We start from the raw sequence: 16080 nt of genomic DNA on the forward strand, positions 1-16080 counted from the left end.
TAAAGTGATCTTCCTGTCTCAGCCATGCCCAGCTAATTTTTAAATATTTATTATAGAGATAGGGTCTTGCTATGTTGCCCAGTCTGGTCTCAAACTCCTGGACTCCAGCAATCTCCCTGCCTTGGCCTCACAAAGCATTGGAATTACAGGCTTTAGCCACCACGCTCAGCCCTGTTTCTTATTTTTCTTTTATTCATTGACTTTTTTTTTCAGTTTTAAAAAAATAGCTTTATTGAGGTGTAGATTAAATGCCATCAAATGTATTCACTGTAAGTGTATAATTCAGTTTCTTTTTGGAATTGTGCAGAGTCGTGCAGCCATTATCACAAACCAGGTGCAGGACATTTCCAGCACTTCAGGAAGTTCCCTTGTTCTCTCTGACAGTTGGTCCCTGTCTCGTAGCCAGCCCCAGGAAGACACTGATCTGCTTTCTGACTGTACAGATTTTCTTTTCTGGACATTTCCTATAAACACAATCATGCCATGGGTAGTCTTTTGTCTTTTTCCTCTCACTCAGCGTAATGTTTTTGAGAGTCATGCATATTTGTAGTATCAGTCGTGGCTCTCTCTTTATATTGCTGAGTATGTTCCATTACATGGATATACCATATTTTAAAACATTTATTCCCCAGTGAGAGGACATTTGTATTGATACTAGTTTGGGACTATGAACATAAAAACACAAGTTTTTGTGTAGACACATGTTGCTCTTGATTAGACTCCTAGGTGTGGTTTTGATTGCTTTTATTTCTAGTATATGTCACATTTTCCCTTTTTTTTTTTTTAACATGTCTTTTGATCGTTTGTTGAAAACTACATATTTGGGTGGTATTTTAAAGTTCCTGTGAATTCTGGATTCTGACTTTTCCCTATCAAAGGTTATTGTTGTTTCTGTTTTTTCCTTCTTTTTTTTTTTTTTTTTAATAGTAACTTACCAAAATTAAATCTGTGAAATTTAGCCTTCATCATCCTGGTGCAGAGCCAGCCATGTTTTGCTCAGATTAAAAAATATTATATTGCTATTTTTTAGTCTCGACTCTTGGGGTAGTCTCTGTATTTTTATAGCTCATTGCTAACGTCCCCAAAAGTATATCTGAAAATACCAAGAATTTATTCTCTCGTGGGTTTCTAGGCCAAAAGTCAAAAATGAAGGTATTGGCAGGGACACACTCTCTGAAAAGCCCCAAGAAGCATTCTTCTTAACTCTGTCAACTGGCCTTCCTTGGCCTGTGGTTCCGTCACTTCAATCTCTGCCTCTGTGTTCACATGCTATTCTTGTGTGTCTGTTTGTCCTCACCTCTTTTTATAATGACATCAGCCATTGGATTGAGGGCCAAACTTAAATCCAGGATGATCTCATCTTGATCCTTCACTAATTATATCTTTGAAAACCCTATGTCCAAACAAGGTCACATTCTGAGGTTCTGGGTGGTCGTGAATTATTGGAGGACACAATTCAGCCGACTACAGTGGGTTCAGGGGTACATTCAAACTTTGGGCAATTTTCAAGTATGCTCCAACTTTTATTTTCCACCAGGTTTTCTTGTGTTTCTTCTGTGCCTAAGGGAAAGCTACTGGTAGGCCGGAGATGTATGAAAAGGTTGAGCCCTCTCTGATCCATGCCACTTCCAGTTAGCCAGGGAAATATAGGGAGCTTATCAAATGCTTCGACGACTGGCTTATTGCTTCTATCTTCCTTTTAAATTTTGAGTTGTCCACTGGCCTGTTGCTTGCCGTTATTAGAACTACAGTCATGGCTGGTTGTGGTGGCTCATGCCTGTAACCCCAGCACTTTGGGAGGCCAAGATGGGCTGACTGCCTAAGGTAAGGAGTTCAAGACCAGCCTGGCCAGCAAGGCGAAACCCCATCTCTACTAAAAAAATACTATATATATATATGTAGCTGGCCATGGTGGTGTGTGCCTGTAATCCCAGCTACTCAGGAGGCCGAGGCATGAGAACAGCTTGAACCCAGGAGGTTGAGGTTGCAGTGAGCCGAGATTGCATCACTGTACTCCAGCCTGGGTGACAGAACAAGAATCCTTCTCAAAAAACCAAAACCAAAACCAAAACCAAAACAAACAAAAAAACCCAAAACTACAGTCACAGGCCCCTAGAACCTCTGACCTTCCCTGTTAGCTTGCCTCTGAGATTCCTACTTATTACTGGTCATACCACAGGCCAAGGGTTTTTCTCCTTGCACTCTAAATCAAGTCAGCCCCCGCAGACAGCAAAACGGCTGGTTATCTGTGGCCTGGCCTATCCTATTAGAACTGCTGTGATAAGGCAGTAGCAGATGCTGGGGATAAGAGTAGCCCAGGCAGCGTGGTGGAGGGCGCCTGTAGTCCCAGCTACTTGGAGAGGCTGAGGCAGGAGAATGGCGTGAACCCGGGAGGCGGAGCTTGCAGTGAGCCGAGATCGCGCCACTGCACTCCAGCCTGGGCGACAGAGCGAGACTCCGTCTCAAAAAAAAAAAAAAAAAAAAAAAGAGTAGCCCAGGCAAAAATGCACGGATTCCCGTTACCTGAAGTTCAGTATTTTTTCCTGAATACATGCTTCTCAGTTTGTTTTAAGCCTTTAGTTCTTCTCCAGAGATACAATTTTAAAGAAGAGAGGATTTGGTGACTGCAATCCAGAAGACTGATATATTAATTTTGCCTCTCCTGTTTAATGATATCTTTTTGAGTGAGGAGAACACATTTGATATCTTTCAGTACTTTTTTTTCTCTTTAGTGCCTAAAATAGTGCTACCAACTGTCAGTGAACAATAAATAATTAACTGTACAAATATTATAATTATAATCATATATAATGCTTGCTAATATTTTACATTCTAAAATCTTTAAGACCGTGTTGTGGATAGACCAGTGCATTCTACCCACCCCCATCTCTGTTTTATGGGTGAAAATTCTGAAAGGCAACAAAGTTAAATGACTCACCAAGATACACTCACCTGTGCCATGGACCAAAACCTTCTAATTTCTAGACTACGTTCTTTCCACTGCTCCATGAAGAAATCATCAAGTCAGAATGGGGAGGTGTCACTGTATTTAAAATACGAAAATAAGTAACAAAGGAGTAAAGGCAAAGGGTGTCAGCTCTTGTTCTAGAAGTCTGAAAAACAATGAAAAAACAAAATGGAGTAATATCTGGATAGACTCTCCAGCTACGTGAGCATCCGATGGAAGGGCAGTCACTTCTAGGGGTTGATTTCCTGAGCCCATTCTCAACATTTCCTTAACTGCACTCTCTGCCTGAACTGGGAACTCAGGAAGTTATGGAGCATGATACTGCAGCAGAACGGTTTATATTACAGGAATGTAGAATCAAGCTTCCATAACAAAAACAATCAAACTTGCTTTCACCACCTGAGGAGTCCATTCATCATTAAGATAAAAGGATTTTTAAATACATTGTATCCTAGTTTTCCCAGACTCTAACCTTTTTCAGCTTTCTCTTTCCTAGTTTAATTTTACATCAGAAATGCTAAAGTGTAAATGACTGAATTACCTTTTTAATAAGTCTGTTCTTTAGAATGAGTTGCATCTAGTGTAGAGTTTTTTGTTTTTTTTTTTAGACGGAGTCTCACTCTGACTCCCAGGCTGGAGTGCAGTGGCGCGATCTCGGCTCGCTGCAAGCTCCGCCTCCCGGGTTCACGCCATTCTCCTGCCTCAGCCTCCCGAGTAGCTGGGACTACAGACGCCCGCTACTACGCCCGGCTAATTTTTTTTTGTATTTTTAGTAGAGACGGGGTTTCACCGTGTTAGCCAGGATGGTCTCCATCTCCTGACCTCGTGATCCACCCGCCTCGGCCTCCCAAAGTGCTGGGATTATAGGCGTGAGCCACCGCGCCCGGCCGAGTTTTTTTTTTTTTTTTTTTTAGGGAAAATATGTGGTACACACAGTGTTTCTAAATAACAGAAAAAAATAGATTAAAATAATAATTCACTCATTATTTTGGAGGAGCCTTCTATGCCATTGTGCTGGGATTTGGAGAAAAAAGATGCATCAACTTCAGCTCTTATGGATTTCACAACATGTAAAGCAGCAAATATCTAGATTAGGATTCTTAGAAGGCTGTCCCTAGACCAATAGCATCAGCATCACCTGAAACTTGTTAGAAATGCAAATTCTTGGTTCTTACCACAGACCTACTGAATCAGAAACAGAGGTAAGCCCAGGAATCTGTATTTTAACAAGCCCTCTAGGTGATGCTGAAACACCATTAAAATTTGAAAACCACTGTTATAGCTACCTCTTAATCTATTGTAGTAAGTGCAACAATAGGAAATGTGTACATAGTAGAGAGGTGAAAATTGTTAACTTTATTACTGGCAGATGTGGAAGGGTCCAGAGAGACTCTATTTCTTTTCTTTTCTCTTTTTAGGAAGTGACATAAGAAATATTCATGAGACACAGGATTTTGAGTCACTCTGTAGAGAATAAGGTTTCCCAGACTTAGGGTTTAGGACGTCTGTGGAGATAGGGTGGCAGGCTTTGCAAATAACATTATAAAGACTTGGAATGATTAAAAAGTATTAATTGTAAGCAGTGGTTCTAAATTTATTGGTGGGACTTTTGGGTGGATGGGGAAAACAAAGTGTTCTCAAGTCCAAACAGAATTGTGTATAGCTTGGAGATGAAATAACTGCTTCATTCATGTATGTATTAGAATATTTAAAGTCACATCTAAAAATAAAAGCATTTTAAAATGTATTAATGAGCACACACTAGCCTTTTATTATTAACTGCTTTATCAATAGATAGCACAGCAAGATAGAGGCATGGAATCCACAGAGATGTTTGGATTCAAACTCTAACTCTCCAACTCACTGTATGATCTTGAGTAAATTACTGAACTCTTCTAAGTCTTAATTTCTTGACCTAGAATCTAGTGATAGAAAAATTCCCACTTCACATGATTGAAAAATAACAAGATAATAAGGCATAATGCCTGGCCACAGTAAGTGCTCATATAACCTTAGGTATTATTATTTTATTACAAATCAAAGAACTTTTATAAAAACTTGCAGTATGTATTACAAATAAAAGTAATCAAATGCAATTTTATCATTAACAATTGTCCTCAAATTAAAAGATGATCTAGATCTAGCTTGTCCAATCCATGGGCCACAGGCTGCATGCAGCTTTGAATGTGGCCCTACACAAATTCGAAAACTTTCTTCAAACATTATGAGATTTAGGCAAGAACTTTTTTTGTTTGTTTTTAGCTCATCAGCTATTGTTCGTGTTAGTGTATTTTATATGTGACCCAAGATGATTCTTCTTCTTCCAGTGTGGACCAGGGAAGCCAAAAGATTGGACACCCCTGATCTAGATCATAATATTGTGTTTATCTAATAGAAAAACATGATTTAACAGATGTTAGTCCGAAGTCAGTTGCTTTCACTAATGTATTTCTATTTTAATTCCAGAGACCTTTCAGTTTATTTCCAAAAGGCATCAAGGTTTCCCCTTCAGTCTCACCTTTTTCCTGAATGGGATGCAGGTGAACAGGTTAAGCTCCTGTTGTGAGTACAAGCATCGAAAAGGTTCCAGGCTTGGAGGCAAACGAGGCTACTTTGGGTTTGTGTGTGTTGAGAGATCATCTCCTTGCTACAAGTATGGAAACAAATGTCCCTTGGTAGAGGGCAAGTTTTGCTACATTTTTCTTTGAATGCTTTTACTAATGCATTTCTCTTCACAGTTATTAAGGAAATTCAGTATAGATGGGCCTACAATATCTAGGTTCAGGGTTGTTTATTATAACATGGTGTGCTGAATTTGAAATTATAAGATATAAATCAGACTTAGAGGTGTTATATAAGGAAGATAAAAGCTAGTGCATTTTAAATTATTTCACTTTCTATCTCTCCTTTCTTCTCACTTTAAGAACTGTTTGTGAAGGGAAGGAGAGAGATATTTTTGTTTGCTTGTTGTTTTTGTTTGCGTGTCTGTTTTTCCTCATTCATCTTAGTAACTGGGTTTAGACTGAGCCTTAAAGTGTGTGCCAAGCATCTGACTTACATGATTGGACATTTTTGGTTATGCCTGTTAGAGGCTAGGTTTGCCTGCATCACTGTCTGACCCAATTTTCATTATCTCCCTTAGTTTCAATCTTGGGCATAACAAAATGCATGACAAAAGGTCAGTTTTGACTGTTACCAGCTTTCATACTGAACATTCTGTTTGAAATCAGGAGTCTTGCTTGTGGGCTTTCCTATTGTCTAAAAGTATTGGCTAGATGCCAAGCTAGAACACAAGAGTGAGTCAACTAAAGTATTTGTCTCCATGGAACTTATTCTAATGGAGGAAAAGCTAATAACACACCTACAAAGCAATTAATGTATGTGAGATGGTCAGCATGATGAGCACAAAACAGGGTCAGGGAGATACATGGAGTGAAGGGAGACAAGAGTCACAGGGAGTGTGTTATTTTATGCAGGATAGTTAGGAAGGGCCTCTCTGATAAGATGTCCTTTGAACAGAAACCAGAAAAAAAGTTTCTTTCTTGAAATAGCTTTTGAGGTAGAGGAAAACATATACAGAAGGCATGAAGCAGGCACGTGTGTGTTGTGTCTAAGGTAGCTTGGCCAGCGCAAAAGGAATAGAACCATGAAATTGGAGATGAGGTCAGAGAGACCATGAGGCCAAGCCATGTAGAGCCCTGGGGTCATTGGAAGGACTTTAACTTTTATCTGAGAAAGATGGGAAGCTTCTAAGGCGGGTTTTGAGCAATGGCTTATCATGATCTAATAGTAACTTATGGGAAAAAATAAACAAGGGAGTGTGGTGAAAATGGCAGAAACTGCTTTAATCCAGAGAAGAGGTAATGGTGGAATGAGTTAGAAGTAATTTTAAAGGTAGAGCTTACAGAATTTACTGATGAATTGGATGCAGGGAATGAGATAAAGAGCAGAGTCAAAGACGATTCAAAATTTTTTTTCTTGAATAACTGGAAAGATGTCCAATTAACATGTAGTTAAGAGGAGACTGTGGAAGAAGCAGGTTTTTGGGGTGGAATGAAGCAGTTTTGGTCGAGGGCACATTGAGTCTGAGACGTGTATGAGATAAGCAAGTAGAAATGCTGAGTAGGGAGTTGGATATATGAATCTGGGGTGAGGTGAGAGGTCCAGGCTGGAGATGCAAATCCGAGAATGGTTTGCATATAGATGACATGTATAAGTTTGCTTAAGAATTGAACATAGAGAAGATGTCTGAGTGATGAGTGTCACTCCATTTAAAAGGTGAGGGAGGTAAAGAGGAACTAGCCTAAGAAGGAAAGGCAGTGAATAGAAAGAGAACCTAGAGAGAGTAGTATCTTGGAAATAAAGCAAATGGTTAAAGAATAAGGGCATGATTAATGGAGTTGAATGTGTGGATATGTGAAGTAAAATGAAGACTGAGGATTGGACATTGATTTGGTGGTGTGTTGGTTACTGATGATCATGGCACAAGTTATAGTGCAGCAGTTGGGGTGTAAGCTTTCTTGGAGTGGGTTTAAAAAATAGTTGGAGAAAAACAAAGGCCAGAGACTATAGAGAAGTTTTTAAAAGAGTTTTGCGATAAAGAATGGTAATTAGGTGGTAGCCAGGGGGAAGAATGTAGTGGTTCAAGGAAGGCTCTTTATTTTTTAAGATGGGAGATACTATAATATGTTTATATGCTAATACAAACAATTGAGTACAGAAGAAGAAACATGAAGTATGACATAAAGGGTGGAAATTTCTGGAGCTAAATGATTGGGTAGACCGGAAAAGATGAGATGTAGGACTCAAGTGGGGGTATAAGCCTTAAGAAGAGGAGAAACATTCTTGTATAGTAACAGGAGGAAAGAAAGAAGGCATACAAGATAGAGACGTGAGTCGCTATTAATAGATGTGCTGGGAACAACTGGAAGCTCTCTGCTGATTGTTTCTATTTTCTTAAACAATACATAAATTTATCAACTGAGGATAAGGCTGAGAGAAGAGGCATTGGGTGTTTTCAGAGAGATAAGAACATAAAAGAATCATCCAGAGAATGGAAGATTGAATGGCCTGGGCAAGATAGTATCAATGCCCAGCTGTACTTAGGGGCCACCTGAACTGCTTTCCTATTCCAACTCAAATATGCTGTCTCCTTATTTGAGGGCAGGTCATTTAACACAATTCTATTTAATTCCCAGGAAAGCTAATAAACATCTACAATCAGCCATGTGCAAATATATTGCATTCTTTGGGAGTTGTGGTATAAATCCAAGCTGTAACTTATTAGCCCTGAGCACTTTCTATGGCAGTTTAATAATCAGTACCAAAATCTGACTGATGGCATTTACTCTCCTATTCAACACCCACCAGCCTCTTTACAATTATTTCTCTGATGTCAACACTTGGTACCCTCTAGATTCTTTCTTCAACATTTTCAAATATTAGTATCAAAATGGTTACAATATTAAAGAATAAGGCCTATGACTCTCAACTAAAATGCACAGTTCTTATAGAAGAATGGTTTTCAATTTTTTTGGTTAACTTCATAACCATTTTTCCAATGAAATCTGTGAATGCCCAGAATAGAACAGTGCATTGTCATTGGATGTCTCCCTGTTGCAGGTCAGGTAAAAGCTGAGTCAGACTGGTTCAAATGGGACAGGGTTAGGTGAGGGAGTGCTAGAGCCTTGCTTGTTTGTCCACTTCCTCACCTGAGACTTTTCTGTTTATTCTAGAGATCATAACACTGCAGAACTCCATGGAGAGTTGAGAACTACCCCAAAGGAAACTGATAGCACTTATTATCTTCTGTAACCTTGGTTTTGTTGTCACACCCATAATGATACTTTTAGTTATGTTAAGCAATGTACACTAATTCCTCCAATACATTCGAAATGAAATTAATTTTAATTTATTTTAAAAATACCAGTCCCTGAAACATTTGTGATGAGATAAAGGAGGGCATGGTACAATAAAACAACAGAGAATTATATTTCTAAAATGATTAGGAATTACCTGTTTAAGGTCCTCAGAAAACAAGAAAAGCTGAGCAGTGGTCACTCCCAAAGTGTAAGGTTCCACAACTGTACTCATCTCTCAATTATAGGAACTGTTTGAAGAGGCATAGTAATTTTCAATTGCTAGCATGAAACATGGGAAGAATTGCCTAACCATGTAGAATGCAGACTGCTTTGAGCCTTAGTAATCATAATCAACACCTCAAATTATGTTCAGAAGTCAAATAGGTAGTCAGTGACGAGGAGAGCACAGATGTTACTCACTTTGTTTGTCCAATTCCCTTCAGCAGATGGGCAATAAAAAGTCTGTGCATGCAGTAGGGAGGCATCAAAGCCTTTACGCAGCCACAACATAAACTAAAAGTAACAGCATATCAGAGGCTCCAAATCAATGGATTTGGTGTTGCAATTGATAAGGGAAGAACAGCTTGAACAGAAGGCAATGTTAGTAATCATATTCTGTGATTCATGACACCTTTATTCCAAGGAAAGCAATGTGCTAAGCACATCATCATTATAGTCAAGAAATATTTATCATGCTTAATATGGGTGAGATAAGTATAATCTCATTATCTCATTTTTTACAGCCTGATAGTTACTTTGAGTGCAAATCCTTTTAGCTTTGCTTTATGGGGAGATACTGAAAAGTTAAGTGATGTAACTCAGTTCTCATATATGCTTGTTGGGAAAATTTATTAAGATCAATTCCTTTGCTATTTCTACACTGCAGATGGCTGAAATTTAGTGAAATCTTCAGTTTAAGAAATTGCCATTGGATTTGTTCAGGATGAGGCATTTTTCAGATTTTACATATTATTTCTATTCTTCTGGGACTGGCAAGTCTTGACTGCTTTCTGATCCCTTTCACCTGCCCACTATAAATTCAGTTCTCTGGTAGTTGTGTCACATGGAGAGAGGGGGACGTGAGTAGTTCTAGAGAAAGAAGACTGAAGAGACTGATAACTACCAGAAACATTTTTCAGATCATGGATTTTATCCAGGTATTGCCAGAAACTTCTCCAGATTGTATTAGTGTCTGCTGAGAGAGTGTGAGTTCTTTCTTTGGTGGTAAGCTCAAAGTGTAACATTTGTCTGTGTAACTAGTCATCTCTACTAGTTATATCATAACTAGGAACTGGAGGCCTACACCTGTAATAGACCAATATGGTTGTGCTTCAGTATGATGTGATGGAGCCTAGCAGTCCTGAGCTAGAATCCAGCTCCATCACCCACGTACTGGGTGACCTTGAGCTGCTAGAACCTTTTAAGCCTCGATTTTCTCATTTGTAAAGTGGTGATGATAGTTCTTAATTTATTGGTCTATGAGGTAATGAATTCCTTAAGATAATGGATACGGAGTACCCGGAAAAGAGCTTGGCACAGAGAGAGTGCTCAATAATCTTATCATTATCATAATCATCATTTTTATTAATGTATATATTATTATCATTGGAATTCTTATTTTAATATCAACTTAAGAAATAGAAAGCTATAGAAGACAATTTATTCACATTACTATTGTTATAATTGATTTAAAAAGTTTTAATGTCATAATGCATTCAGATTATCTGCATGGTTCACCAGATTTGACTTGGAATGACTTCATAACCTCTATAAATTACTGCCATTTTTGAGGAATAAGAACTTATTACCAGCAAAAATCACCAGAAGACTGTAGTACAGACTTCAAAAGGCCATTCTAAAAACAATAATGACAGTTCTATGAAAAGAAGTGAACAAACTCCTGAGTTATTTACTTAAAAGATGCAACAACATTTGACTGCATATATTTCTTTAAAAAATCAATCATATTTATTTACAGCCAATCTTGTAAGTCTTGTTACTGTTGTTGTGTTGCTAAAATATAACTTATCAGGCTGAATGGCATATTGCTTCTTCTGACCATTTTTATATCAGCTTCTCTATGTTTGTGAATATGCATGTTCTATTATAATTCTCATTTAAGGACTTGAGATATATCTTCATGTATGTAAAATTATATACCTGCCTATATTTCTGTATCTATGGTACATGTTACTGTTTAGGACCAAAAATATACTTGAAGAGACAGATTTTAGTTTGAAACTATAGTTCTTGGTTGATGAGTTATTTCATTTTATTATTGTGGATAACGTTATTAAGAATTTCTTGTTTGTTCACAAGATTTTAGTATCAAAAAAGAATAGTATATTTTTAATTAGCTTTTTAAATTGTTTATTTTTATTAGTGTATACTGTAATCAAAACATTTTTGTATCTTTTTTTACTAGAATAAGAGATAAGTGCTTTCAAAAGCTTTGAGGTTCCATTGTGCTGTCTATAAGGGTTAACAAACACTTCCTGTTAATATTTTTCATAGGTGCATTATTGCAATGGGCCTTGACAAAAAAACATCTTTGCCAAAATCTAGGAAAGAAAAGAGCACTGAGAAAGGAGAGGAACTGAAGAAGGCTGAGGGGAAAGTGAGGAAAGAGAGAGAGTATGTGATACCAAAAAGAAACGAGATCAAGGAGAACAAAACCTCTGTTTCAGCCAATTTTTCAGCTCAAGAAATAAAAACAGGGCTCAAAGAAGTGACAATTGCTGTGGAGGAAATGACAAGTAAAGGAAAACCAGGACAAGACGTCTTGGAAGACGACCAGGAAAATACTTTAAAATATGGTAATCAACAACACAAGTTTCTTTTGTTGTAGCTGCGGCTGTTTCGTTTGTCTTTGAAATGTGATTATCAAAATTTTCAAAAATACCCATTAAATGTTACCCAGCTGTGGGCTTTAGGCAGCTGTTACATGTGGGGTGCCCCGATCTCCTTCCTCTGCTGTTTTGTATGGAGTCCTGTGTCACCTGCCTTAGAGGAGGGCAGATCTAACCCCAGAAAAGTTAAAGGTTCTTGCTGCAAAGATGAGGAGAGAGAATGGAGTATATGTCAATATGAGTTAGAGACGCTATTGACTTCTGCAGAGACCATTTTGACCAAATAGAATTTTACCTGTTTTAAAAGTTTTTGGATGTACTGTTTTTCATGAAATTGATGAATTGCTTTGACATCAGGTAGGTACAACCTATATGATTATATGGTGATTATATGGAGTATTTCATAACTAAAAGCAGTTGACTATAGACTTAGGGTTGTGGAACCTATCTGTCTGCTGTTTTATGCTTTCTTCTTTTTTCTCTGTTCTCTCCTTCTTCCTCTCTCCTGCCTTCCTCTGCTTCTCTGTCTCCGTCTCTCCATACAAATACACCCACCCAACCACACACACACACACACACACACACATGCACATTCATATATATACATACACACATACATATGCAGGCACATCTCATTTTATTGTGCTCGCTTTATTGCACAAGCTTTGCAAATATAGCACGTTTTGTAAATTAAAAGTTTGTGGCAACCCTGCATCAAAGTCTATCAGCATCATTTTTCCAACAGTATGTGCTCACTTCATCTCTGTGTCAAACTTTGTCAATATTTCTAACTTTTTCATTATTATGATATCTGTCATGGTGATCTGTGATCAGTGATCTGTGTTGTTACTATTGCAATTGTTTTGGGGTGCCATGAGCTGTACCATGTAAGAAAGTGAACTTAATCAATGTTCTGACTGCTCCAGTGACCAGCTGTTCTCCAGTCTCTCTCCCTCTCCTTGGTCTTCTCTGTTCCCTAACACACAACAGTATTGAAATTAGGTTAATTAATAACCCTACACAATACACTCTAAATGTTCAAGTGAAAGGAAGAGTCTCACGTTTTTCACTTTAAATCAAAAGAAACGATTCAGCTTAATGAGGAAGGCATATCAAAAGCCAAGATAGGCTAAAAGCTAGGCCACTTGTGCCAAACAGCCAAGTTGTGAATGCAAAAGAAAAGTTCCTGAAGGAAGTTAAGAGTGCTACTTCGAGTGAACATGTGCATGATAAAAAAGAAATCCTTATTGCTGATATATAGAGAATTTTAGTGATCTCAATAGAAGATCTAACTAGCCACAACATTCTCATAAGCCAAAGCCTGAGTCAGAGCAAGGCCCTAACTCTCTTCAATTCTGTGAAGGCTGAGAGAGGTGAAGAAGCTGCAGGAGAAAAGTATGAAGCTAGCAGAGGTTGGTTCGTGAGGGTTAAAGAAAGAAGCCATCTCCATAGCATAAAAGTGCAAGGTGAAGTAGCAAGTGCTGATGTAGGAGCTGCTGAAATTTTATCCAGAAGACCTAGCTAAGATCATTTATAAATGTAGCTACATTAAACAGCAGGTCTTCAGTGTAGATGAAAAAGCCTTATGTTGGAAAAAGATGCCATCTAGGACTTTCATAGCTAGAAAGGAGAAGTCAACACCTGACTTCAAAGCTTCAAAGGATAGGCTGATTCTTCTTTTATGGGTTAATGCAGCTGGTGAATTCATGATGCTCATTTAGCATTCAAAAAATCCTAGGGCCCTTAAGCGTTATGCTAAATTTTATCTGCTTCTGCTCTGTAAATGAAACAAACAAAGCTTGGATGACAGCACATCTATTTACAGCATGGTTTGTAGAGTATTTTCAGCCCACTGTTGAGACCTACTGCTCAGGGAAAAAGATTTCTTTCAACATAATACCACTCATTGACAATGTACCTGGTCACTCAAGAACTTTGATGGATATGTAGTGCGATAATGTTTTCACGCCTGCTAACACAGCATCCATTCTGTTGTTATCCTTATGGATCAAGGAGTAATTTCAGATCTCATTCTTGAAGGAATATATTTTGTAAGGCTATAGCTGCCATATATAGTGATTCCTCTGATGGATCAGGGCAAATTCAATTGGGAACTTTCTGGAAAGGATTCACAATTCTAGATGCCGTTAAGAACATTCATGATTAATGGAAGGAGGTAAAAATATCAACATGAACAGGAGTTTGAAAGAAGGTGATTTTATTCCTCATGGGTGGCTTTGAGGAGCTCAAGACTTTGGTGGAGGAAGTAATTGCAGATGTGGTAGAAATAGCAAGAGAATTAGAAGTGGGGCCTAAGATGAGATTGAATTGCTGCAATCTCTTGATAAAACTTCAATAGATAAGGAGTTGCTTCTTAGGGATGAACAGAGAAAGAAGTTTCCTGAGATGGAATCTACTCTTGCTGAAGATGCTGTGAACATTGTTGAAATGACAACAAAGAATTTATCGTGTATAAAACGTATTAGTTGATAAAAGAGTGGCAGGATTTGAGAGGATTGAGCCCAATTTTAAAAGAGGTTTTACTGTGCATAAGTGCTATTAAACAGCATTGCATGCTACAGATAAATCTTCATGAAAGGAAGAGTCAATAGATGTGGCAAACTTTATTGCTGTCTTATTTTAAGAAATTTCCACAGCCACCCTAGCCATCAGCAACCACCACCCCGATCAGTCAGGAGCCATTAACATCAAGGGAATATCCTCCCCCAGCAAAAAGACAATGACCAGCCAAGGCTCAGATGATTGTTAGAGTCTTTTATCAATAAAGTGATTTTAGTTAAGGTGTATACATTGGGTTTTTAGATATAATGCTGTTGTATACTCAATAGACAGCAGCATAGTAGAAACATAATTTTGGATGCACAGGGAAACCAAAAAATTTATGTCACTATCTTTATTGCAATGGCCTGGAACTGAACCTGCAATATCCCTGAGGTATACCTGTATATCGAATATATATAGGTGTACATTCACAGATATAGGTATGCTTGTATATACTTACACGTGTATATAGGTATGCCTGTATATAATTATACCTAAAGCAGTAATAACAACAATAATAAAAGTGCCAAGCACTGAGCACTGAACTAGGCACTGTGCACACACTGTCTCGTTTTATCGTCACCATTCAACATGGTAGGTATTATTACTACTTCAATTTTACAGGCTGGGAAATTGAGGCTTAGATACACAAAAAGAAAGTAGCAGAACAAGAATTTGCACCCAGGTTTGTCTCATTCCAAAGCTCAGTCTTTCAAACACTGTACAACCTTCTATTCTGTACAAGTTAGCCTACCCACTTCATGGTTGTGGATAGTGTGTCCAAAGTATGAGAAAGGGGGAGCTGCCTGTGTGTCCCTCATACTCCAGAGACAAAGCTTGGATGGGGGCACAATAACCATGGGTTGGGGTACCTGTGGAAGGGCCGGCTTCGAGAAAGGGACAACTTCTAGATATCTTCTTCCCCACCTCGTATTTTTGCAAATGTTTTGCAAGCGTTTCATAAATCCAATAGAATAATTACAGGACTGTTATAGCACTAGACTTCATGTCTGATTATTACTGAATAAAGTGAATCTTTTACAAAAGATTTCACTTAGAACACTTTTACCAGCTCACCATTCTTCACAATCTCTTCTAGTCTTTGTCTTATCTTGGGCTGAGAATTTTAATATATCTGCAGCAATAGTAATCACAGAGGTATTAACAAATAGGATGTGTTTTCATGTGTTTTAACTTTGAAGCATGGTGGTTTATGAAAGTCATGTTCAATGAAAGCTTTTCATTTTCTTTTTTTTCTTAAACTAACATAACCAGTGCTATGAGTGATGTACTTTATATTCATGATACCTATGATAAAGCTTTTCCTGGAGTCTTTCTTCTGTGTTGGCTAGTTAATGGACTTTAAATGTCCATTTCCATTTTTAAAAATGCAGCCACAGCAGCAAGGGTTTAGCTCTCTGCATAATAGTCGCTGATGTGAGGGCAGCAAGAAGTTTGAATTGAGGTCAGCAAGAGAAGGTTGGGCTAGATTGATGTTGACCCAGTGTTGACTCACGTCCTCATTAGTGGGGATGGTAAACAACAAGCTAATTAAATTCTCTAGAAGAAGGCAAATGGGATGGGGAGAACAGAACAAACTATGTGAAAGATTTTAGAAAGCATGCAGCTGGTTTATTCATATCAAAAACATGAGTAGATGACACAAAGGTGGTGTGCCTTGAGCTATAATGACAGTTTGGAAGGCTTGTGGTTAACAGAAAGCTAATACTTAAATGTGATGATAGCAGGGATAGAATAAAGCCAGGGCAACCTCGACTTTCATATTTGAGAGAAAACACAAAATACGATGCTGGGACTGTTCTTGTGGTTCACTTCGTGT

General features: G+C 38.1%; 1 protein-coding gene across 4 annotated transcripts in view; it reads left to right on the forward strand.

The window, feature by feature from the left end:
• ERICH3 (glutamate rich 3) overlaps positions 1-16080 on the forward strand; it is a 106130-nt gene that overhangs the window by 55628 nt on the left and 34422 nt on the right. For all 4 annotated transcript variants that reach the window (XM_003260202.3, XM_030825180.1, XM_030825181.1 and 1 more), the window contains 2 exons: positions 5435-5621; positions 11344-11645. In XM_003260202.3, the coding sequence (XP_003260250.2) occupies positions 5435-5621; positions 11344-11645 (489 nt within the window). The remainder of the gene's footprint in view (positions 1-5434; positions 5622-11343; positions 11646-16080) is intronic.

This window comes from Nomascus leucogenys, chromosome 12 (genome assembly GCF_006542625.1).
Source record: "Nomascus leucogenys isolate Asia chromosome 12, Asia_NLE_v1, whole genome shotgun sequence".
Classification (NCBI taxonomy): domain Eukaryota; kingdom Metazoa; phylum Chordata; class Mammalia; order Primates; family Hylobatidae; genus Nomascus; species Nomascus leucogenys.